This window comes from Ornithorhynchus anatinus, chromosome 6 (assembly GCF_004115215.2).
Source record: "Ornithorhynchus anatinus isolate Pmale09 chromosome 6, mOrnAna1.pri.v4, whole genome shotgun sequence".
NCBI classification, from domain to species: Eukaryota; Metazoa; Chordata; class Mammalia; order Monotremata; family Ornithorhynchidae; genus Ornithorhynchus; species Ornithorhynchus anatinus.
Genome location: NC_041733.1, coordinates 14,562,134 through 14,585,553, shown reverse-complemented (window position 1 = coordinate 14,585,553; position 23,420 = coordinate 14,562,134). Strand labels below are relative to the sequence as shown.

The following is a 23,420-nucleotide window of genomic DNA, read 5'->3' as shown; positions in this document are numbered from 1 at the left end:
GTGGGACGCAATCCTTTGTTCCACATGGGACCAATCCTCTAGTCTATAAGCTCGCTGTGGGCAGGTAACACGTCCACCAACTTTATCCTGTACTCTTCGAAACTCTCAGTACTATGCTCTGCACAAAGTAAGCCCTCAGTTATTACAGTTGATTACACGAGGGAGGGAGAACAGGCACCATATCCCCATTTCACAGATGAGGAAACTGAAGCACATGGATTAAATGACTTTATCCAAGATCACGGAACAGGCAGAATAAGAGCCCTGTACTGGTGCTCAGCTTTACATGTCTCCCCAAAGGTTCCTCTTAATTCCCCTTACTGAGCCGAGATGGGATGTTATCTCTGGGAACCCCCATCGCTACCAGGAAGATGGCAATTATAGACTTCAACTTTAGGGGCTGAAAATCCGTTTTAAAGAACAGAAAGGGCCATTTTTGGAGGGCAGGGGCAGAAGGAAGGAGAATGAAGACACAGTCCTAAGAATTCTGGCAGGGAAGCAGCAGACGAGAGTTTTTCAGCCACAGCAAAGTGCAAGATCTATCCCCTCAGGAATTTATTCTGAAGTAGCTGGGCTGATCAGCATATCTCTAAGAAACCAAGTGAAAAAGATCAACAGAGGTACGGGAGAGATGGGTAATCTCTTGAAGGCAAAGATATTTGGCCTATGGGGACTGGGTGAGGTCCCAATATTAATGAGAACTAGGATGTCTTGAGCTACCAATTCGAGAGAGCAGATTACTTTAAGATTTGATCCGTAAGAGTGCGTTCCAAATAATTTTCTTTTCTCTCCTTCATCCTTAGGTGAGGACAAAGTAAATACAAGCGGACTTCGCATCTGTCCAAGGATTTCCTCTGGCCCAGGACTTGCTGTTCTTGCCTTGAAACACCAGTCATTACTGAATACCCTCTCAACGAGAAGGCTCTATGACGAATTGTCTGGCGTCGCCACGGGGGGGCTTCGGAAGTGAGGGTGAGGATCTCTCACTCTGAAGCTGTATAAGGTTTGGAGATGGGACAAGGCCGGGATTTCTGGCTGAAGCAGCCCATTTTTCTTCTAAATAAACTTCGAGATAGTGAGGACTCCTCTTTCCCAACAATTTTCCTCCTGCTGCCGAGGAACAACATTTGGTGGAGCACTGGTCTCTGGAGGAAGATCTGCTTCTGGACTTTGATACGGCCCAGAGCCAGGGGACAGCATTCCATAGTTTACTTTTCCCTGAGAAATTACTGTATAGGTAATTCTAGTCTAAACATATGTGCAGAGCCCTGATTACACAGTTAATCCGGCCCTTGCCACCACCTGTTTTATAATGGTATTTGTTAAGAGCTTACTCTGTGCCAGGCAAAAAATTGAGTGCCGGGGTAGATATGAGATAATCACGTCAGATCCAGTCCACGTCCCTTATGGGACTCACAGATTTGATTCCCATTTTACAACTAAGGTAACTGAGGAAAAGCAAAGTGAAGGGACCTGCCCGAAGTCACACAGCAGACAAGTGGCAAAGTTCAGATGAGAGAAGCAGAATGGACCCAGCAAAGGCCTGGGAGTCAGAAAGAACCACATTCTAATCCCGGCTCTGCCATCTGTCTTTATGGCACTGGGCGGCAAATCCCTTAACTTCTCTGTGCATCAGTTATGTTATCTGTAAAAAAGGGTAAGATTGTAAGCCCCATGTGGGACACGGACTGTGTCAACCTCTGTCTTGAATCTATTCCAGCACTTAGTACAGTGCCTAGCACATAAGTACTTAAATACCACTAAACGCACAAAAAGACACCCCACCCAGGTCCTCGGACTCCCAGGCCAATGCTCCTTCCACTTGACCACGCTGCTTCTCCTCACCTCCACGACTCAAAGAGCAACACATGTTCCTATAAGGTAAGGAATAAAAACGGCAGCTGGAAATCCATTTAGTAGAATGGGAGAGGTGGGGAGGAAGAGGGAGGAAAACAAAGCCTGAGTACTTTCTTTCCCTAAGCTAAGTGAAAGAACTCAAGGTCTAGTGGTCTCCTTACAAACTACGCTATGATACACTTCCACAGAGCAGCAAAGCAGCAAACATTACTCATTCTCAGAACGGCATCCAGGTGACCAGAGACTCCAGCTCAAGTAACAGTAGCCAACGGCTGTTTGGACACCAAGCTTCTGATAGCTTTGTTGGAGGGAGGGCGATAACTGGCTCAACCTCTTCTACCTTGTCATGTGATACCTACTGTGCAATCGAGCCAATTATCTAGATTACCAGTGTGGTGGCTTTTAAAATGCAAAGAAAAACCTCCATCGACTAATAAATTATTGCCATTATGGTAGTTAAGTGCTTACAATGTGCCAAGCCCTGAGGTAAGATACAGGCTAATCAGGTTGGGCCAAGTCTCTGTCCTGCATGGGGCTCACATTCTAAGTAATAATAATAATAATAATAATAATAATAATGTTAGTATTTGTTAAGCGCTTACTATGTGCCCCGGGTCTACCTTGCAGCGTGGCTCAGTGGAAAGAACATGGGCTTGGGAGTCAGAGGTCATGGGTTCGAATCACATCTCTGCCACTTGCCAGCTGTGTGACTGTGGTCAAGTCACTTAACTTCTCTGTGCCTCAATTCCCTCATCTGTAAAATGGGGATTAAAGACTGTGAGCCTCACGTGGGACAACCTGATTACCCTGTATCTCCCCCAGCACTTAGAACAGTGCTCTGCACAAAGTAAGCGCTTAACAAATACCAACATTATTATTATTAAGCACTGTTCTAAGCGCTGGGGTAGATACAGGGTAATCAGATTGCCCCACATGAGGTTCAGTCTTAATCCCCATTTTACAATTGAGGCAACCGAGGCACCGAGAAGTTAAGTGACTTGCCCAAAGTCACCCAGATAACAAGTGGCGGAGCCGAGATTACAACCCACGACCTCTGGCTCCTAAACCCGTGCTCTTTCCACTGAACCACGCTGTAGGAGGGAGTAGGAGTTAATCTCCATTTTTCAGATGAGGAAATGGAGTCACTGCGACACGTCCGAGGTCACTCAGCCAACAAGTAAAGACCGAGCTCTGCTGAGTCCGAAGCTCTGCTCTTTCCACTGCGCCGTGTTGCTTCCATAGCCTAGTGGCCTAAAAATGAGGAGGACTAAACGATCGCAGCTGATGAACCTACCAGTTTGAGCCCCTGCAAGCAGAAATCTGTGTACTAAGACTATATCCTGGAGGGAGTAGAGATGCCGTCGCACGGCACTGCTCGGCATCAGTGACAGGGTCAGGTTAAACAAGTGCTGAGTGAGGCTTTCCAGGCTTGGAGCAGAGAGGGATACATCGCTAATTCACTGACGGAGGAGTCTCCTACCATGTACGGTTGCAGAACTAATCCGAAGCTTCAGGGTCTACAGTAGGTCATCAGTCACCCTGTATAATAGGGTAGATACGGTATTTGTTCTTGGAGACGATCGAGACCAACGTCAAAGGAATCAAGAGCGGTGAGAGATCTGTGCTTTGTTGAACTCCCTGTAGGCCAGAGAATGTGTCTACCGACCGACTCTTTTATCGGAGTCTACCATGTGCTCAATATAGTGCTCTGCAGGTAGTAAGCAACTACTGACTGAATTTTGAAGAAGCATTTACAATGGCAAAAGAAGATTTAAGTGGAAAAAATAAATCAGTCATAATTAAGCTCTTACCAATTGTGCAGCCAGTACACTCGAGAACTCGCTGTTCATGGCATAAGGGAGGGCCGTTTGTGCTCTTGAACCGTACGTAGTTTGAAATCTCTTCTTTATTTCATTCAGGAAGTTGAAGGCCCGAGATCGCTCAAAATCCTAAAAACACCACAAAAAGGTAGGCTGAGTTGACTAACACGGCTATGTATAATCTGCCAAAATCCAGGTTTGCATTCGGGAGAGCCCAATCCACTTATCCTGCAGAGTGAGTCGGTGCTACCTCACGAATAGAGCTGCAGGTTTTCCTTGCATACTTCAACCTTGGCTCCATCGTATGGGGTGAGGTTTCTCATCCGTCCCCAAGCTGGGACTATGAATTGACCTTCAGGGCACTGACCTGAAAGTCTACTAAACAATAAAAGTTGGGAACGAAAACCCAAAGGCACAAATTTTTGTGTGTGTGCATATGTGTGTGTGTGTGTGAATGCATGCACACATGCCCACCCCCTGAATGCTGTGGGCATTGTAATGTGTAATGGATCCACATTTCCAGAAGCCAAGGACCCAGATGGGCACTGAGCATATTTGAACACCACTCAAGCTAGCTGATGAACAGCAAACTGGCATGCAGTGTTCTCTGTCTATAAGCATTTGTCCTCTGTACCCTAGGATACCATCAATGATGAATTCACCTTTAGAGAGGGGTGTGAGAGAGAGAGAGGGAGAGAGACACAGACACACAAACTGAAAAGGTCACTGTGGGACCCCTAGTTCTGGTTGCAAAGGGGATGTTCCTTGTGTGCTGTCACATTTGCAGCGCCTGGCATCACTTTCACTCTCTCCTCGTCTCTCGAGCCTTACGAAGCTTCTGCTCAAAAACTACTCCCTCCTTGACGGCAGAGCGCCACGCAGGTCTATCATCGGCAAATGACTTCTAGTTTTCAGCTGGGACGCAGCTTGGTCTGAGGCTCTGTTTCACTGTACGCTTAAAACGTTTCCTCGGTCGATCCTCCTTGCTTTCCCTTTCCCAAATCCAGCTCTCCGGACAGCAGCTTTCCGGGCATCCCGCTGTCCATCGCCCTCCTTACGAGTCCCACCTAGCGCAGCTGTGTTGAACACAGGTACCTGCTAGGAGACGGACTTTGATCCAGAACTTCTTTGTGTGCCTCTCTAGCAGAGCCAATTCTTTGGAACGAATCACTCGGCATACTAAAGTTCTTCCGCTCTCCAAGCAATATCCCTGCTGTCAGGCTCCGCCCTGGCAGAAGGAAGCATTTGGGGCCAGAAATAAAGGATAGAAACTGGATAAACTGAGAAGAGTGAGCAATAAATACGGAGCTTTCCAAAGAATGTACACAAAGGCAACCAGCAGCTTACTTTCAAATTACTTACATCGTCTGTGATACAGAGGTAGATGATTCGGTCTTGGCAGATATAATGAAACAGGTAACTGTTGAGACAAAACACAAAAACCCCGCGCTTGCTTGGTTAAGAAACAGATCTTAGTTTATATATATATGTTACTTCAGAGGGATCTCGGACTTCAAAAAGCTTAAGGCCTATTTACCGGCCTGCAAATGACACAGGAAGCAGAGTCGGGGGAAAAGGAGGTGAATTCTGCTGGGAGAAGAGATGCTCCTAACGGTTCCCATTTCAGGTATGGCTGCATGCACAAAACTAAGTCTGGAACCGAATGGTGAGGGGCAGAGGGATATTCCAGGTTAACCGTTTCCTCTTCTGACTACTTCTCCCTCGCCTCTGGTCTCCCAAACTCAGTCTTTCCTCTCCTTGCCGCTGGCCCATTCGCCTCTTACTCAATCCTCCCTAACCTTCACTTGAAAAAATCCACAGTCGATGGCCACAGGTGAACAGGGAAAACCTGAAAACGGGTTGAAAAAGCTCCTCGGCTGGTATTTTAACAATGTTGATGACATCTGGCCGGTTAGCTGGGTACGGTCAGAGAGACTTGATCCCGGTGAAATCCAGGACGTGGGATCCAGTAAATCAACGGTCACTGTCTAGCCACGGATACCGGGCTTGGGAGTCAGAGGTCATGGGTTCGAATCTCAGCTCTGCCACTCGTCAGCTGTGTGACTGTGGGCAAGTCACTTCACTACTCTGTGCCTCAGTTCCCTCATCTGGAAAGTGGGGATTAAGACTGTGAGCCTCACGTGGGACAACCTGATGAACCTGGATCTACCCCAGCGCTTAGTACAGTGCTCTGCACATAGTAAGCGCTTAACAAATACCAACATTATTATTAGATAGCCCCCCAGGTCAGCTCCCTCACTGCATGGGATTATGGAAGATGGCTTCCATGTCCTCCAGGCCTGAAAGCTTTGGGGATCCTTTCCCCCAGTGCTCAGGTGGCTGCGAGAAGCAGCTTGGCTCAGCGGAAAGAGCACGGGCTTGGGAGTCAGAGGTCATGGGTTCTAATCCCAGCTCTGCCGCTTGTCAGGTGTGTGACCTTGGGCAAGTCATTTCACTTCTCTGGGCCTCAGTTTCCTCATCTGTCAAATGGGGATGGACAACCTGATCACCTTGTATCCTACCCAGCACTTAGAACAGTGCTTTGTACATAGTAAGCACTTAACAAATGCCATCATCATCATTTAGAGGCACCGGTCCTTAGATGGCTCCAGCGAGGTCTTTCTGTAATACTTCACTTCAAATCCCAAAGGCTAAAAAGCGATAGGGTGGAATTGTGCAGAAGGAGAAACTTCCAAGAACCACTGATGGGTATGGCCTGTGGGTGCAGGTGGCTCTGGACCCCTCTCCCCCTGCTCTGTAGTGGAAAGGCCCCCGCCTCTCCACCCCAAGTGCAGCGGCAGGCGGAAAGCATTCCGGTTTGGGACTTCCGCTCCGGCTGCCGGGGCGCTCTCCGTCCCCAGGTCCGAACGCGACTCACTTTCCGTGGGAATAGGTTAGTTTGTTGTTTTCGGAAGGTATCTTCGCCAGAATCTGCTCCGTCACCTCCAGGAAGTTCCCTCCACACCAGGCATGTTTGGCCAGGATGGTGGTGCCTCGAGCGACGACCGCGAAGAGGATGGCCATGGCTTCACTCTGTCCGGAGACAACACGGTTGAGACTGAGTGTGCGTCTTCCTCGGGAGGAGACCCGGGGAAATAAAAGTCATTCGAGGATTTCGATCGCCCCTCCCCACTGAAGGTTCCCTCTTTCAGTTCGTAATTCAAGTGATGACCAGATAACTAAAAAGAAATATTAGAGACAGGATACGAGAGTGTATCAGCACTTCCTCTTTTGATCAGACCTAGAGTCAACAGTCTAAACAGAGTCAAGCACCAAAGTAGCCACCCTCCAGGGCAGGAGGGTTTCCACCATAGCAAGTCATTTACAGGGTCATTTCTTACTTGGTTTTCCTACTATTTCTTACTACGTCTCTCCTCGCGAGCTGCTGGGTTTCGTAGGCTTGGGCAACAGGGATTTCTGAGTGGCCACCATGTTCCATACGGTGAGCGGTTAATAAACATCACTGATGATGATGATTATGCAAGGCTACATTCTAGTCCCTGAGCTTGCAGAGAGTTGCCACCAGCTGAGGATCTGGGGGTGATAATCCACTGGCCACATCATGGGTAAATTGTTGGATTAAAAAGACTACAACGGAGTTCCAGTGCTTAGAACAGTGCTTGGCACATAGTAAGCGCTTAACAAATACCACCATTATCATTTAATCTTTAGAGTACCCTTTCTTATTAAGTGCTCCCTTGCTGTTGCAAGCTCATGGTAAAACTACAGATTTCCCTGAAGAAATAGTCTTTCTGCAAGAACTAGATGGAAGCAGGACTTCCTGGCTGTGATTCTACAAAAGAATTGGGAAGCTTTAAGCCTAGGCCTAATTTATTCATTTAAAGGCATTTCCTTAACTGCACTTCTGAAAATAGTTGCTTTCTAGCACTCTTCCAAATCTGGGGGTGACTTAGAAGTGAATCCTATTGAGCTTTCAAGGAGATCCTGAGTAAACTACTCAGAGATGTTGACTCCAAATAAGCTCCTCTATCCACAAGAACATGAACAGCTAAATGCAGCAGGCTTAATTAAAATTCAAATGAGCAAAACTGTAAGAATTAAAAAAAAAAAAAAAGATGGAATTCTTACTTGGACTTAATATATTCTCCGTACTCCAACATTCAAATGATCACTCAATGGTATTTATTGAGGGCTTACTATATGCAGAGCATTCTAAGCGCGTGGGATAATACATCAGAATTAGCAGACACGTTCCCTGCCCACAACAAACTTACAGTCTAGAGGGAGAGACAGACATTAATATGAATAATGTATAATACCCAATTTAAAATATGTACAGATATTATTCCGAGAGATTTTGATTTCACTAAATGGCTTTAAAAATTTTCAAGTTCTGCCCTCCGGTCTAGCACCCTCCGGACTCCACCTATTAATCAAACAGCCAGTGGTATTTAATGAGCACTTACTGGATGCAGAGCCCTGGGCTAAGAGCTTGGGAAAGTACAATACAACAGAATTTGTAGACATAGTCCCCGCCCACAAGGAGCTTACAGTCTACAAGGAAAGCAGACAGATTAGGGGTAGCTGAAATAGAATGATATTAGTGCTATATTTGACTCTGCTAAGTTTTCAGAGAACTATCCATGCAAGATGGGTGTTAAATTTACACCATTTGGGGATCAATCCTTCTTCCTGCAGCTCGTCTCTTTTACTTTACTTTCCCATCACAGTTGAATATACAACTCCCCTCCTCACCTCTCAAGTTTCATTCATTCATTTAATCGTATTTGAGTGCTTACTGGGTGCAGAGCACTGTACTAAGCACTTGGAAAGTACAGTTCGGCAACAGACAGAGACAGTCCCTACCCAACAACGGGTTCACAGTCTAGAAGGGGAGAGACAGGTATCAATAGCAAAAGCAAAAACATCAAAAGCTTGTGACCCGGGCATTATCCTCACCCTTCCCTCTCCTTTAACCCCCACTTTCAGTCTGATGCCAAATCCTATTGGTTCCTCCTCAGCAACACTGGCAGGATCCACCCTTTCCTCTCCATCCAAATGGACACCATTCTGGTCTAGACAATGGCCATACCCCAAACTTGATTACTTTATCAGCCTCCTCGCTGATTTCCTTCCCTCCAATCCATACTTCGTTCTGCTGCTTGGATCATTTAACTGAGACCCTGTTCTGTGCACATCTCTCCTCCCCTCAAAAACATTCAATGGTTGCCGTTTCCTCTGTATCAAATAGAAACACCTAATTATTGGCTTTAAGGAACTCAGATTTGTTCCTTTTACTTATCCACCCTTCTCCCACTACTCCCCAGCTAGTATTCTTCAGTCCTGTCAAGCTAACCTAACTAGGCCTTCCTCGTTGTTGTCTATCCTATTGTCCGCATCTTTTTCAAGCCCTACCTCCCTGTCCTCCACATCCACCAGATCACTGCTACTGCTCTTCCTTGTCTTCAAACCTCTTCTCAATTTACATTCTGTCAAGGGGGCCTTCCAGAATTGAAGCTGCCCTGCCAGCATTTCTGGGCTAATTAAGCACTCAACCTCTACTGCATTTAATGAACTTATCTTTATTCCCTATCTGGAATTTATTCTACTGTCTGCCTCTCTCACTCTATTGTAATAACCTTGAGGGCAGAAATTGTGTCTACCAATTTTACAGCACTCTCCTAAGTGCTCAGAAACCTCTAGACGGGAAGCTCGCTGTAGGCAGGGAGTGTGTCCATTTACTGTTAGACTGTACTCTCCCAAACACATAGTACAGTGCTCTGTACATAGTAAGGGCTCAATATGATTGACTGACTTAGAACAGGGCTCTATACACAGGAGGATTAAAACTACACCACATTCCTTTGCTAGAGGTGAAGCTAAAACTACAATTTACAAAACACCAACAGCCAGTCACTCTTTCTCTCTCAGCTTTCAAAACAGATCAAAACAGGCTTTTAGCGTCTAGAGAAAATGAAGATTGAACTATTATTTTCACATATGTACTTGGCCTTCCGGTCCAAGAGGAATTAAATTTTTTTATGGTATTTGCTAAGTACTTACTATGCACCAAGCACAAGAAAGATCATCGGGTTGGACACAGTCCATGTCCCTCATTCATTCATTCAATCGTATTTATTGAGTGTTTACTATGTGCAGAACACTGTACTAAGCACTTGGAAAGTACAATTCAGCAACAGATACAGTCTCTACTCAACAACGGGCCCACAGGGGAACTCAGTCTCAATCCCCAATTTACACATAAGGTAACTGAGGTACAGAGAAGTGACTTGCCCTTGATCACAAAGCAGACGCGTGACAGAGCCAGGATTAAAATCCAGGTCCTCTGATTCCCAGGCCCATGTTCCTTCCACTAAGCCACACTGCTTCGGTGGAAAGAACATGGGCTGGGGAGTCAGAGGTCATAGGTTCAAATCCTGGATCCGCCACTTGTCAGCTGTGTGACTTTGGGCAAGTCACTTTACTTCTCTGTGATTCAGTGACCTCATCTGTAAAATGGGAATGAAGACTGTGAGCCCCATGTGGGGCAACCTTATCACCTTGTAACCTCCCCAGCACTTAGAACAGTGCTTTGCACGTAGTAAGCACTTAAATGCCATTTACTATTATTATTATTCTCTAGTCCTGCATATTATTCTCTTGTTTTTCTTTCTTGATCCTTGTTTAATGGCACAGGCGATGTCAGATAGACAGATAGCACGCGCTCAAGTTAAGTTCTCCTGGGTTTGGGCAAAGCTGGTTATGAAGACATTTTGCACAGTAGAACTATGGCAGCAGCAGAACCTGGTGAAAAGTTAGACTGTGGGCCTGGCAGATGGTGGCCCAGAGTTCTAGTCCCAAGTGTCCCACTTGCCCGCTGGGTGACCCTGTGCAAATCACTTCGCTTCTCTATGCCTAAATTTCCTCATTTATTAATTGGGGTTGGAACCATCAATAACATCTGAGTGCCTACAGTACACAGAGCACTCTACTTAATGCTTGCAAGTGTGAAACAGAAGACTCAATTCCTGCCTTCAGGGATTTAGCTTAGGGGGACAGACAGAGAATTTACAGAAGGTTGGTGGGGGAAGGAGAGAAAAGAAAGATATTACACAAATGCTACATGGGTTAGGGTAAGGCTTCGGTGATGCACAGGGACAGAAGAGGCCAAGGGGGGGCGGGTAGAGAGGTGACTTGGGGAAGGATTCCTGGAGATGTCATCAAAGAGGGGCTTTGAAGATGGACAGTGTTGTGGCCTGATAGGTATGATAAAGGATGATGGGGGCAAGAGGTCAATATCCCCAGAGACCCGATCCTGTTTTCCTCTTAGACTGCGAGTCTTGAGTGGAGCAGGGTCAGTGCCCCCATTAAGTTATTTGACATTCTTTTCCCCAGCACAGAATAGCATTTACCACTTGTGATTACCACCCTGTACTAATGGTCACTGAATAAACATTTCGATGAAGCCAGTGATTCATGCTAAATGCTTTAAGTTTCAAATGTGTCAGAGGAAAGGCCTATATTAAAGGGATATCTGTCAGTACTTGAATGAACATCCTTGTACTTCTCCACAGTGCTTTGCCCAAAGGAGGCACTCTATATGTGGTACTGAATTGGGGGACTGACTACTGCATGCTATCTACTTCCAAGGATAAGTAGCCCTTCTATCTGATACACTGTTGAGTCTCACTGTTGGTTTTTCCCAGCCCCTCCACCTGACTTTAATGAGAGAGTGATTGTTTCAAGTTCTTTAAAACATGGCACACTTTGGAGAAAGGGTCCATATAAACCTAACAAAAATAAATAACAGGCTTACTCAACAGCCAATACTGGAATTAAGGCTATTCATCACATCAATCAAGGCTATTTATTGAGCACTTACTATGCACAGAGCACTGTATTAAGCGCTTGGAAGAGTACAACAGAATTAGCAGAAACGCACCCCGCCCACACCAAACTTACAGTCTATTCCTTAAATACTCCAGGACATTCCCTTAACGTATGTGAGAGCCAAATGAGCCAAGATCGCTCTCACTCTATTTGTAGAAGAACAGTTTTCTGAGTCCTTATTGAGTGCAAATCACTAAACTAAGTTCCTGGGAAAGTAATCAATGGTATTTATTAGGCATTTACTACGTGCAGAGCCCTGAACTAAGCGCTTCAGCAGACACGTTCCCTGCCCATAATGAGCTTACAGTCTAGAGGCAGAGGCAGACATTAGTGGGAATAAGTAATTTACAATATAACTTTATACATGTAATTTAAAGATAAATACATAATTTTAAAGATACTATACTGAGAGATTTTGATTTCGCTAAATGGCTTTAAAATTTTTCCAAGGTCTCCCCTCCAGTCTAGCACACTCAGGGGGTCCACCTAGTAATCAACCAAGTAAAACACAATCTTTACCTACAAGATGCTTGAAGTCTTAATGGGGTGACAGTTACAACAAGTAGCTGAAAGAGCAAGGAGAAAGACAAGAAGGTAGACTGTAACTGGGAGCAAGGCTGGCATCTACCAACTCCACTGTTCTGTATTTTCCCATGTGCTTAATAGGGTGTTTGGCATACGGTCCTCAATAGATGCCATCGATGGATTGTAGAGTGTGAGAAAATGTACATTCTTTTATTCCGATAGGTTGTGAGGACGGAGATGAATTCGGCAATGCTTAAGGTGTTTGTTGGGTTGATTAGATCTAGGGTGTTGCATGGCTTAGTGGAAAGACCAGGGGCTTAGGAGTCAGAAGACATGGGTTCTAATCCCAGCTCCATGACTCGTCTGCTGTGTGACCTTGGGCAAGTCACTTAACTTCTCTGTGCCTCAGGTACCTCATCTGTAAAAATGGGGATTAAGACTGTGAGCCCCATGTGGGACAACCTGATTACCTTGTATCTACCCCAGTGCTTAGAACACTGGCACATAGTAAGTGCTTGACAAATACTATTAATATTATTAACTGAACAAGATTCAATTCACCAAGGGAAACATCAGCTGGGGAAGTGCTGTTTTAAGTACCCTATCTCTGACCGAGTACCACAGTCCCCAACCCTCACTGGTAAGTTTTCTGCAGGAAAGGGATCCCCAAAACTTGATGGGGCCAGAGAGGACCAGTATTCTACAGGTGTATTGGGATGAATTAGGCATCTGTCCACTCCACAGAAAGGATTTAATTTACTTTGGAATGGAGGGGCAGTTATGTAAGAAAAGCACATTCACAAAGCAGAATTCCTTTGTGACCTCTTTCTTCACCCTCTTTCAAGTCAACCGGTTCTCCTGTAACATACGGGCTGTGCTCTTGCAGAACTCCATGAGAAGAAAAAAAAAGTCATGCCGTTTTACCCACTCATTTTGGATGCCACACGCATGTGCAGAACTCTTTATTCTGACAGTGTTGCATGCCGACTGCAGATAGGCTCGCCTTGTCGGGAGAAAGCTCCCAACTGGATCATCACTTTCTAGCCAAAATATATAACGAAGGCATGAGTGTTTCACCAAACTCAGACTGTAAGCTCCTGTGGGACAGGAAGTGTATTCAACCTATTTAACTTGTATCTACTGCAATGCGTAGAACAGTGTTTGACACATAGTAAGTGCTTAAACACCATAAAAAAAGAAAAAAAACCTGGGTGCATCAGCTTTGTTGTTTTTTTAATGGTATTTGTTAAGCACTTCTTATGTGTCAGGCACTATACTAAGCGCTAGGGAAGATACAAGCTAATCATGTTAGAGGCAGTCCAGGTCCCACATGGGGCTCAGTCTTAACCCCTATTTTACAGATGAGGTAACAGGCACAGAGAAGTGAAGTGACTAGCCCAGGGTCACCCAGCAGACAAGTGGCAGAAGAGGCATTAGAACCCAAGACCTTCTGAATCCTGGGCCCATGTGCCAACCGCCAGGCCATGCTGCTTCTCACATCTGTGGCAATCAACCAATTCCATAAATCCTCAAATCCATTGGACCTAGCGAGAAGACCCCAACATCCTTACAGCCACACTACACTCCCCAACAGTCTGGGTATTGGGCAAAAATCCGCTGCTGGGGTCTAGATTTTCTGTTCGGTGACCGCAAACTGCATTCGTCAAGCCTCTAGTAATCTGAGATCTCGGGCCATGTGGGGATTGGACAAGATTGTGGTTAGCTTAATATGACCCGCCACCTCTTCAGAAGACTCAATTCTTATGTACTGGACTCCCCATTTGTGAAAAGTCAGAAGCAACTTCCTGGCAGCCCCCTTTGTAAGGATGCATGGCTCACTCTGAACGGGTAAGTAGCTTGAAGCAGGCCATACAAAAGTAGGCATCCTTATGACCACGTGTAGGGCTGAAATGTCACCAGCAACATCTTGCATAGCATGTCTCCTCCCATGCTGTCCTACAAAATAACACCTAAAATAGAGCCTTTCTGGAGAGCGGTATTACCACTTGCTGAACCCAACTTCCTCCCTCTCACCAAATCCATCTTCTCCCCGACGTTAGCATGGCTTACCAGAAAACCCTCACCAGCCTTTCTGTCCCTTGATGGGAAAGTCCACACATTCAATGCTTCTGGCTTTCTCCAGTGGACTCTACTTCCTTCAAGTCTAAGGGCAGGGAATGTGCCTCGCACTTCTGTGGCGTTTTCCCAAGTGCTTTAGTAGAGTGCAGTGCACCTGGTGGGTGCTCAATAGATACTATAACTTCTACTACACCCTCCTTGCGCCCTCCGCCAGCTCTGCACCAATCCTCCTAGCCCTGGATCGTCCCACCGTTTCCAATCTCTGCTCCTGCACCCGCAATGAGAAATTAGGGGTTGAAAGCCACAGTTTAAGCTACTTGAAATTCAGCCTGACATAACTTGGACTTTTCAACTCCACGCTTGACTTCAGGTCCCAACTCTATGTGGTTAACTCCCTAATTTCCCACCTGCCCTATAATCTCATGTTTTTCCCTGGCTCCGTGAATGTCCCACCCGGTCCTTAAACCCAAGTGGCTAGAACCAGCTCCTCTTCCCTCCTCAGCCGACTCTTCCAATCCAGTCAGTTATACCACCATCTTCTCGGCCCTCGACGCCTGCCAATTGTAGAGTCATCTTTTGACTTTCCACTTTTAGTCTCATTCACGCTGTCCATTTTTCTTCACAGTATTTCCTGACTCTGCGCTTCTAGACTGTAAACTCTTTGTGGACAAGGTATATGCCAATACTCTGTTATACTGTACTTTCCTCAAGCACTTAGTACAATGTTCTACATTCAGTAAGGGCTCAAATACAACTGATTGATTGCCCTTTTCTCTCCATCCAAACAGCCACCCCCCGAGTTCAACTCCTGACAGTCACTGCACCAGTCTCCTCACTGGTCTCCCTGCCTCTTACTTACCCTCTCTACTGTACACTTGGATACCTAGGCTGCTCTTCTATAAGACACTGTGTGCCGCATGTCATTCGATTGTATTTGAGTGCTTACTGCGTGCAGAGCACTTGGGAGAGTTCAATATAACAAGGTAACAGACATTTCCTACCCAAGGCAAGCTTACAGTCTAGAAGGGGGGCAGACAATAATATAAAAAAAATAGATATGTACATAAGTCCCGTGGGGATGGGAGGAGGGAATGAATAAAGGGAGCAAATCAGAGAGATGAAGAAGGGAATGGAAGGATGTCAGGACAAGGCCTTCTAATGATTACCTGTTACCCTCCGCATCATGGAGGAATTCTGACCATTTTTAGGACTCTGTATCAACCCCCTCTTTCTTATATAAAGGCTCTTCACCTACTGTTCTCCAGCCTGTGCTCTTCACTCCCTTAAGGACACTTCTTACGCCTCACTCGCACATCCAAGCTCAAGCTCTTGTCCTTTGCTGTCTGGGAACTCTCCCACTTGAAGTCCACCAAGCAATGATCCTCCTCAGTTTCAAAGCCTTTCTGGGTTAAATCCCTTCTTTTTTTAAAAAATGATATTTGTTAAGCACTATGTGCCAGGCACCATACTAAGCACTGGACAGATGCATGCTAGTCAGGTTGGACAGTCCCCAAGATAACAGTATGTATTAATTTTACTTGTTTATTCACCTTCATCGGTCCTTCCTCCTTACCCACTGAATCTTTATTTTACGTTCTGCTCCATTAAATTATTCCCTCCTTGCGGTTAAGGAACTTGTCTTACTTCTACTGCACTTTTTTAAGCACTTAGGTCGGTGCTTTGCACAGAGAAGGTGCACAACATATCACTAACTTATTGTATGGTGTAACTTCCTCTGTCCCATTCGTGTCTCTCCTGCTTCTGTCACCCTGCTCACTCCCTTCCTCCGGCCTGAATTCCCTCCTTCAGGCCACATCTTCCAAGCCCTTCTGAAATCACATCGCCTCCAGGAGATCTTCCCCAATCACCTTTTCTTCCCAGGTCATATCCCCCACAACTGTTCAACTTCAACCAATGATAGTTGAGCACTTATGTGCAGAGCACTATACTAAGCACTCGGGAGACTACAACAGAGTTGGTAGATAAATTCCCTCCCCACAGCAAGGTTACTGTCTAGAGGGGGAGATGGAGCACATCAGCACCTACTATACATTTAAACACTCAGGGTATGTACGATTAGATGCGAAAGTCCTATTATAAGCATTTAATCATTTACATATCCATCCTTCCTTTCTCTTCGCAAGGGTTTTGTGTCTGTCTCTTTCCCTCCCCCCACACCTTGACTGTATAGTCCTTGAGGCCCCGACTGTGTCTAACTATTGACTTGTCCCAAGCACTTAGTCCATGGCTCTTTACAGAACAGGTGCTCAATTAAGGAGGCTTGACTGATGCTGTTTGCTTATGATAGCATGACAGAGTTTTAGCTTCAGGAAGAGATGACATCCCTGCCTCCACAAACAAAATGATATGGACCAGCTCCAAACCAATATAAGGACAGAGAAGCACGCTCAAATCATCCATGTGAAAATGCAAAAGCATTCATTAGGCCTTTATACAAGTGCTTCAGTGCGATCAAGTTTCACTTAAAAGCTGACAACCTTTTCCAAAAGAGGACTTAAAATTCGCAACCGAATTCGCAACCGTAAAATGCCACTCTCCCACTCCTGCCCACCCCACCCCCAAAAAAGGCAAGGAGAGAGGTCAGCTTATCTCTATTGGTCTAGGTGGCTGAATTAAGGTCAGGGGAAAAGAAACAAAGAGTATTTACTGAACACCTAGTGTGCACATCATTGCACCAAGGGGGGGTGTCATGGCTATGTGGGGCAATGTTGAAGTCACGGGTCAAAATTAGATAGTAGAACAATTATTTCAATTGATATTTAGATTTCAGGTAAGCTTTCTGGCTTCCTAATCCCTTAAGAGGAATCGTCTATGGCTAAGTGTGCACAGAGCAACATCCTCATTCTACAAGAAACTAATTTCACAATCAACATGACTAAGACAGTTTAAGCAGATGGTTGACCCCGGTGTGTGTGTTTGGATGGGGTGGGATAAAGAGGGGGGAGAAAGGAGGAGGGCAGGGGCACATCCAATCTACCACCATTTCCAGCGACAGAGAAATATATATCACTTCACACGGAACATCATTTATTAGCATGTAAGTTTGTACAAAAACTCTGACTTTACAAAACCAATGCCAGGGTTTAAATAAGTATTATAAAGAATGATTGTGTGCCTCTTGATACCTTACTAATATCTACTAAGGGTCACTGCTGCCGGAATAACTGCCCACCCTGGCCCGAGACAACTCCTATTCCTTTATGTTGACTTTCACAAACAATTTTCATGGAGGTTTAGGTGATTTGGTAGAGAACAGGTTCACCCAGATCTTATGAAATGAATTCCGGCTGTTGAAACACTGAACGGCTGTTGCTTTCCCCATTTCTTGGAAGATCAGAGAAGCAGAGATCATTCGTCTCAGTACGATAAAATGGTTAGAACTAGAGCCGACTTGTTCATTCCAAGCGCTTAGTACAGTGCTCTGCACATAGTAAGTGCTCAATAAATACTATTGAATGAATGGAGTTAAAATGGAAGGTTCTCCTAACCCCCTCACATTAGCAGGTGGAAAGGTTCAGGTAAGCACTATCTCCTATACCTCGAGGATATAAGAAAGCAGAAAAACGGGTTATCTTCGAATTGGAACAGGGGTTTCAACCTTGAGTTCCTCAATCCGAAGGCGGTGTTATGTTTGAAATAAGCAACGGTCAGTACCAGCTTTCTGACAAAGGGACGTCAAAGATTCAATTCTACTTCTCTGATATTCATAAATTTAACTACTTGTGCTTTATCAGACCTATTTTCACTCAAACACAATATTAAATTATGCCTGCTTGTTTCCCCCATTAGAAAGTAAGTTCTTCAAAGGCCCAGAGCAGCATTTCGCACCCAGTAGGTCTTAATAAATACTGGTGATGATGTGCAAGAAGAATGGACATCATGGGGCCAGGGAGGGAAGGAATACATTGAGAATTACTTTATGCCCATGGTATATTAACAACTGCTTTCCTTCTCATATTAAACATCGACTTGAAAGACCCATTACCTCTCAAGATGTTTGATATCAATTCCCACACAAGAGCATAACAGTAACTACATTTGTTAAGCGGTTACTATGTGCCAGGTACTGTAATCTTATTTATTCAGTGCTTATGGTGTGCAGAACACTGTACTAAGCACTTGGGGGAGTATACACTTCTGCCCCCAAGGACTGTTGGAAAACAGTCCTCATTCAGTATGCATAGGAGCACTTAAAAAGCTCAGAATCGCCTCTGCCTTCTGTTCAAAGCTATAAAGGTGCATATACCTTGTCTCCAGGCACTCTCAGAAATCGGCACACAGGTGGGACATGTTATGTTTTGAAACGAAAATCTCCATATGAAAGCCATCCTAATGCGTGCTGGAGTGGGAGTCGTCAGGCTAGAAGGCACTGCGGGCTTGTTTTTTAAATGCTTCTGCCCCACAGTTGTCCAGGGGGATCCAGGGTCCGGTCTGTGGCCCTTGAAGTCCATAATTTATTTTTATTAATATCTGTCTCCCCATCTAGATTGTAAGTCACTGTGGGCAGGAAATGTGTCTACTAACTAGAAGGTGTGTGGCCTAGTGGACGGAGTGCGAGCCTCGGAGTCAGAGGTCCTGGGTTCTGACCCCAGCTCCACCACTTGTCTGTTGTGTGATCTTGGACAAGTCACTCCACTTCTCTGAGCCTCAGTTACCTCACCTGAAAATGGGGATGAAGACTGCGAGCCTCATGTGGGACAGGAACTCTGTCCAACCGGATTTGCTTGTATCCACCCCAGTGATTAGTGTAGTGCCTCATACATAGTAAGCACTTAAATCTCACAATTATTATTATAATGTAACAATATATCAGGCACATTCCCTGCCCACAGTGAGCTTACAGGATACCTGATCAGATACAGTCCCTATCCCACACGGGGCTCACAGTCTTAATAGCTTGGGCCTTCAAAGCCCTACTGAAAGCTTACCTCCTCCAGGAGGCCTTCCCAGACTGAGCCCCCTTTTCCTCTGTTCCTCCTCCCCATCGCCCCCACTCCTTCCCACTACTCTGCTCCCTGCCCCACAGCACTTGCGTACATATGTACATACTTACTGTTCCATTTCATTAATGTATATCTATAATTCTATTTATATTGATGCCTGTCTACTTGTTTGTTGTCTGTCTCCCCCCTTCTAGATAGTGAGCCCATTGTTGGGTAGGGATTGTCTCTATTTGTTGCCAAATTGTACTTTGCAAGCACTTAGTCCAGTGCTCTGCACACAGTAAGTGCTCAATAAATACGACTGAATGAATGAATGAAAGGTATATACTGTTAGAGAAGCAGCGTGGCATAGTGGAAAGAGCACAGGCTTGGGAGTCAGAGGTCGTGGTTCTAATCCCAGCTCCGCCACCGATAAGCTGTGTTGACTTTGGGCAAGTCACTTGACTTCTCTGTGCCTCAGTTACCGCATCAGCAAAATGGGAATTAAGACTGTGAGCCCCACGTGGGACAACCTGATTACCCTGTATCTACCCCAGTCCTTAGAAGAGTGCTCGGCACATAGTAAGCGCTTAACAAATGCCATCATTATTATATGCAGAAGTTAAGTACCTTGTCCAAAGTCACACAGGAAGCAAGTGGCAGGGCCAAGATTAGAACACATATCTCTTGACTCCTGGCCCTGTGCTCTAGCCCCTAGGGGATTCTGTTTCTCACCCACAAATGATGGTGAGATTTGTCCTAGAAGAGGCTGACCAAAGGAGGGCAAAATAAATCCTGAATCTAAAAAAAAAAAAAAAAGTCAGTCAATAATATTTATTGAGTGCTTACTGTGGGCAGAGCACTGTACTAAACACCCAAAAGAGTACAATCTAACAATTTATCAGACATTTCCTGCCCATAACCCAAAACCCTACACCTGATGCTTGGCCATCAGGTTACAGTAGGTGATTGACAGAGACAGGCAAGGGCAAACTAAGAAATGGGTCCACCTGAGAGTCTTGCTGACTAAAAAGCCTAAGATATTAAATCTCTTCAGACGCAACCTAGTCTGGTTGATCCCTGAGGTCAAATTGCCCATTATCCATTAGTGTCAAAAGGATATCAACATTCTTGAATTAGGGAATTCCCCGTTAAATTTTGCTGAAGAGTTTCAAGGAAAGGATAATCGTTCTTTCAATTTACTTCCCTCAGAACTGGCCACAGGTATGGTATTAATGCTAATCAAGCTAACGGTATTTACTGAGTGCTTAGTCTACGCAGAGCACAGTACTACGCAGAGCACAGTACCGAACACCTGAGAGACTACAGGAGAGTTGGTAGACATGACCCTGTCCTCGGGGAGCTTACAATCTATGCATTAAATTTAGGACAAGACTTGTAAGCAGAAGCAAACCAAGAGTTTTGTGAAAATTAAAAAACAAACAAACCCACAAGCCTCTCATTCAGTTGTTCTGACCAAATTCTTACCTGAGCTCTAAGACCTGAGTGTGAATTAGGCCATACCTATTCAAATGAAGTCACCCCATTTATTTAAAGGGCAGGATGTTCAGAACAGTTTCATGAAGTTCTCTTGGGCCAGAAAATGGAGCCGAGAATGGTGTAATGGAGCAGAGGTTTTCCAGAGAGATCTCCTCTATGTTCACAAAGGCACAGTCTGGCCATTGTGGGGATGGGTTGGGGAAGTCCAGGGTAACCGGAGAGACTTTACAGGAGAGTGCATGGCATAAAGCAGCACAGCAGAACCCTATTAGTGGAAGCCAGAAAATTAAAGGTAGAGATTCTGGTATGTAGTTGGCAAGGGAGGAGAGAGAGAAAGGCATCAATCAATTGGTCAACAAGATAGTTTCTGATGACAGCTTAAAAAAAAAAAAGGCACCTCGAAGCTAACTGGATCATGAGAATGGTCACATTCTTGTTATTCCCAGGTTCCTCATCACTTTCAAGAACGAGCTCATGTGGGACGTGGTAATGGACAAGAGACAACGAAGAGAAGGAGAGAGAAGAGGGGCCTGGGGTTTCTCAGTCCAAACAACCGTGACCTTTGGGATTTCCTAATTTTATCTTGTCTTCGGGGCAAAACTAAAAGCCTACAGTGCAGCAGTTCAGCAGATTGTTTCAGTCCCAATGAGCTACATTGTTTCAGTTTTGATACCGATAAAAAGTCATACCCCAAAATGACCTCCAGTCAACTCCCCGTTTCATTTAATCGAAAGCAGGAACGATACAGAAAGGATTCATGAAGCCAAAAAGTGGTTTTAAGCCAATAGTTTCAAATCCTCCTCTCCCCCGTCCTCATCCTTTTCCCATCCCTGCCCACAAGGAAAGGACCGATCTGGTATGGATTTCATTTATACGGTAAATGGGCAAAGAGCGTCCGTGCCCTTCTTGCTGGGAGTGGCAGAGAAGGGGGGGAGAAGAGGAAGGGGAAGTTGGCACTGGCACACAGGTACGGAAGGGATTCCGATCTTTGCTGCAACAGTCACAGCGTTCAGCAAGACTTGTGCGCTTAGTACGGTGCTCTGCACATAGTAAGCGCTCAATAAATACGACTGAATGAATGAATGTCCTATCCCTGCTCTACTCCAAGGCTCCCAATAAAAACTCAGGAGATTATTCAGCTCAGAAGCCCCCACGGCACCAGCTGCTGGAGCAGGGCAACCAAACTGAACAGCCACTAGTTTAAATTGGAGGAGCATTTGTGGCTCTTCCACTTTCCAGTTTACCAGGCAATACTACTGATTGATTCTAGTTCAATCGTATTTACGGAGCACTTGCTGAGTGCAGAGCACCGTACTAAGCTTGGGAGGGTATAATATAACAGAGCTGGTAAGCGCTTAACAAATGCCATCATAATGATTGAGCTCACAGGCTTCAGGGGAGGTCAAATGTTAATAGGAATAAATTACAGATATGTACTTCAGTGTTGTGGGGCTGAGGGAAACACAGAAAGGAGTGGGAAAAGAGGAAATGAGTCAGGGAAGGCCTCTTGGAGAAGATGTGCCTTCAATAAAATTCACTGGAGCAGAAGGCCTCCAAAAGCCAAGGATTGACTATATTCCTGATGAGCTGTGGCCAAACAGAGAGGGACCCAAAGGAAGGGGGTGGCGGAGTGGGGGAAGGAGAATAAAATAAAGTTTGCGGATTATCCCGCTTCTTTGCTTCTCCTGGGCTGCCTCTCTTTTGGTTACGTCACAGCTCCTTAGCAGCTCCATCAGTGCACTGCTCCTTCTCCCCACCTACCCTAAACCAGGCTCGGTGGAAAGAGCCCGAGCTCAGGAGTCAGAGGTCGTGGGTTCTAATCCCGCCTCCGCCACTGATGAGTTGTGTGACTTTGGGCAAGTCACTTCACTAGGCCTCAGTTCCCTCATCTGGAAAATGGGGATGAAGACTGTGAGCCCCACATGGGGACAATCTGATTACCCTGTCTCTCGCCCAGTGCTTAGAACAGTGCTTGGCACATAGTAAGCGCTTAATATCAGTATTATTATTATTTTATCCAGCACCAGCAGCTTCAGCAGGCATATTCTGTTGTGGTTTACAAGCAGACCAGTTTCTCTTCTAGCTCCTGAGGTTTCTTGCCCGGATTAAGGGAAAGCCCCCGCTCAACGCTCTGCATCAAGTTGGAGGCGGCAATCGCTCTGTAAAAAAAAAAAAGGACGGCTACTTGCCCTCCTCTCGGTCCTCAGGCCAGCACCCCTATTCCTCAAGAAGCGATTGCAACAGACTTTCCCTTACTGCCGGACCCTGGTTCCCGTAAACCCGTTTGTGGGCAGGAAATGGGGTGGCTAATTCTGTTGTATTATGCTCCCTCGAGCGCTTAATACACTGCTCCGCACTTAGCAATCACGCAATTAGTACCGTTATTTGCTTGTCTTCACCCCCGGTGCTTAGTACAGCGCCTAGCACATAGGAAGCGCTTCACAAAACCAGAGCTCAGTCCAGTGCCTCCAGAGTTCAGTCCAGTGGCCCAAGCGCTTAAGTACAGTGCCTGGCATATAGTAAGCACTTAATAAATCCAGCGCTTAGTATGGAGCCTCAAGCACTTAGTACCATTATGATGATGGTGGTATTTAAGCGCTTACTATGTGCAAACCACTGTTCTAAGCACTGGGGGGGGGGGAGGATTCAAGGTAATCAGGTGGTCCCACGTGGGGCTCATTGTCTTAATCCCCATTTTCCAGATGAGGTCACTGAGGCCCAGAGAAGTGAAGTGACTTGCCCAAAGTCACCCAATTGACAAGTGGCAGAGGATACAAGGTGATCAGGTTGTCCTGCATGGGGCTCAGAGTCTTCTTCCCCATTTTCCAGATGAGGGGACCGAGGC

General features: G+C 45.6%; 1 protein-coding gene across 1 annotated transcript in view; it reads right to left on the bottom strand.

Annotated features, from left to right (window-relative positions):
- The window catches only part of VAMP7 (vesicle associated membrane protein 7), a 32,098-nt gene that overhangs the window by 5,543 nt on the left and 3,135 nt on the right, over positions 1-23,420 (bottom strand). The window contains exons 2-4 of the mRNA XM_029067605.2: positions 6,556-6,710; positions 5,040-5,097; positions 3,669-3,806 (exon numbers count right to left, since the gene is read on the bottom strand). Of these exons, the coding sequence (XP_028923438.1) occupies positions 3,669-3,806; positions 5,040-5,097; positions 6,556-6,701 (342 nt within the window). The 5' untranslated portion in view covers positions 6,702-6,710. The remainder of the gene's footprint in view (positions 1-3,668; positions 3,807-5,039; positions 5,098-6,555; positions 6,711-23,420) is intronic.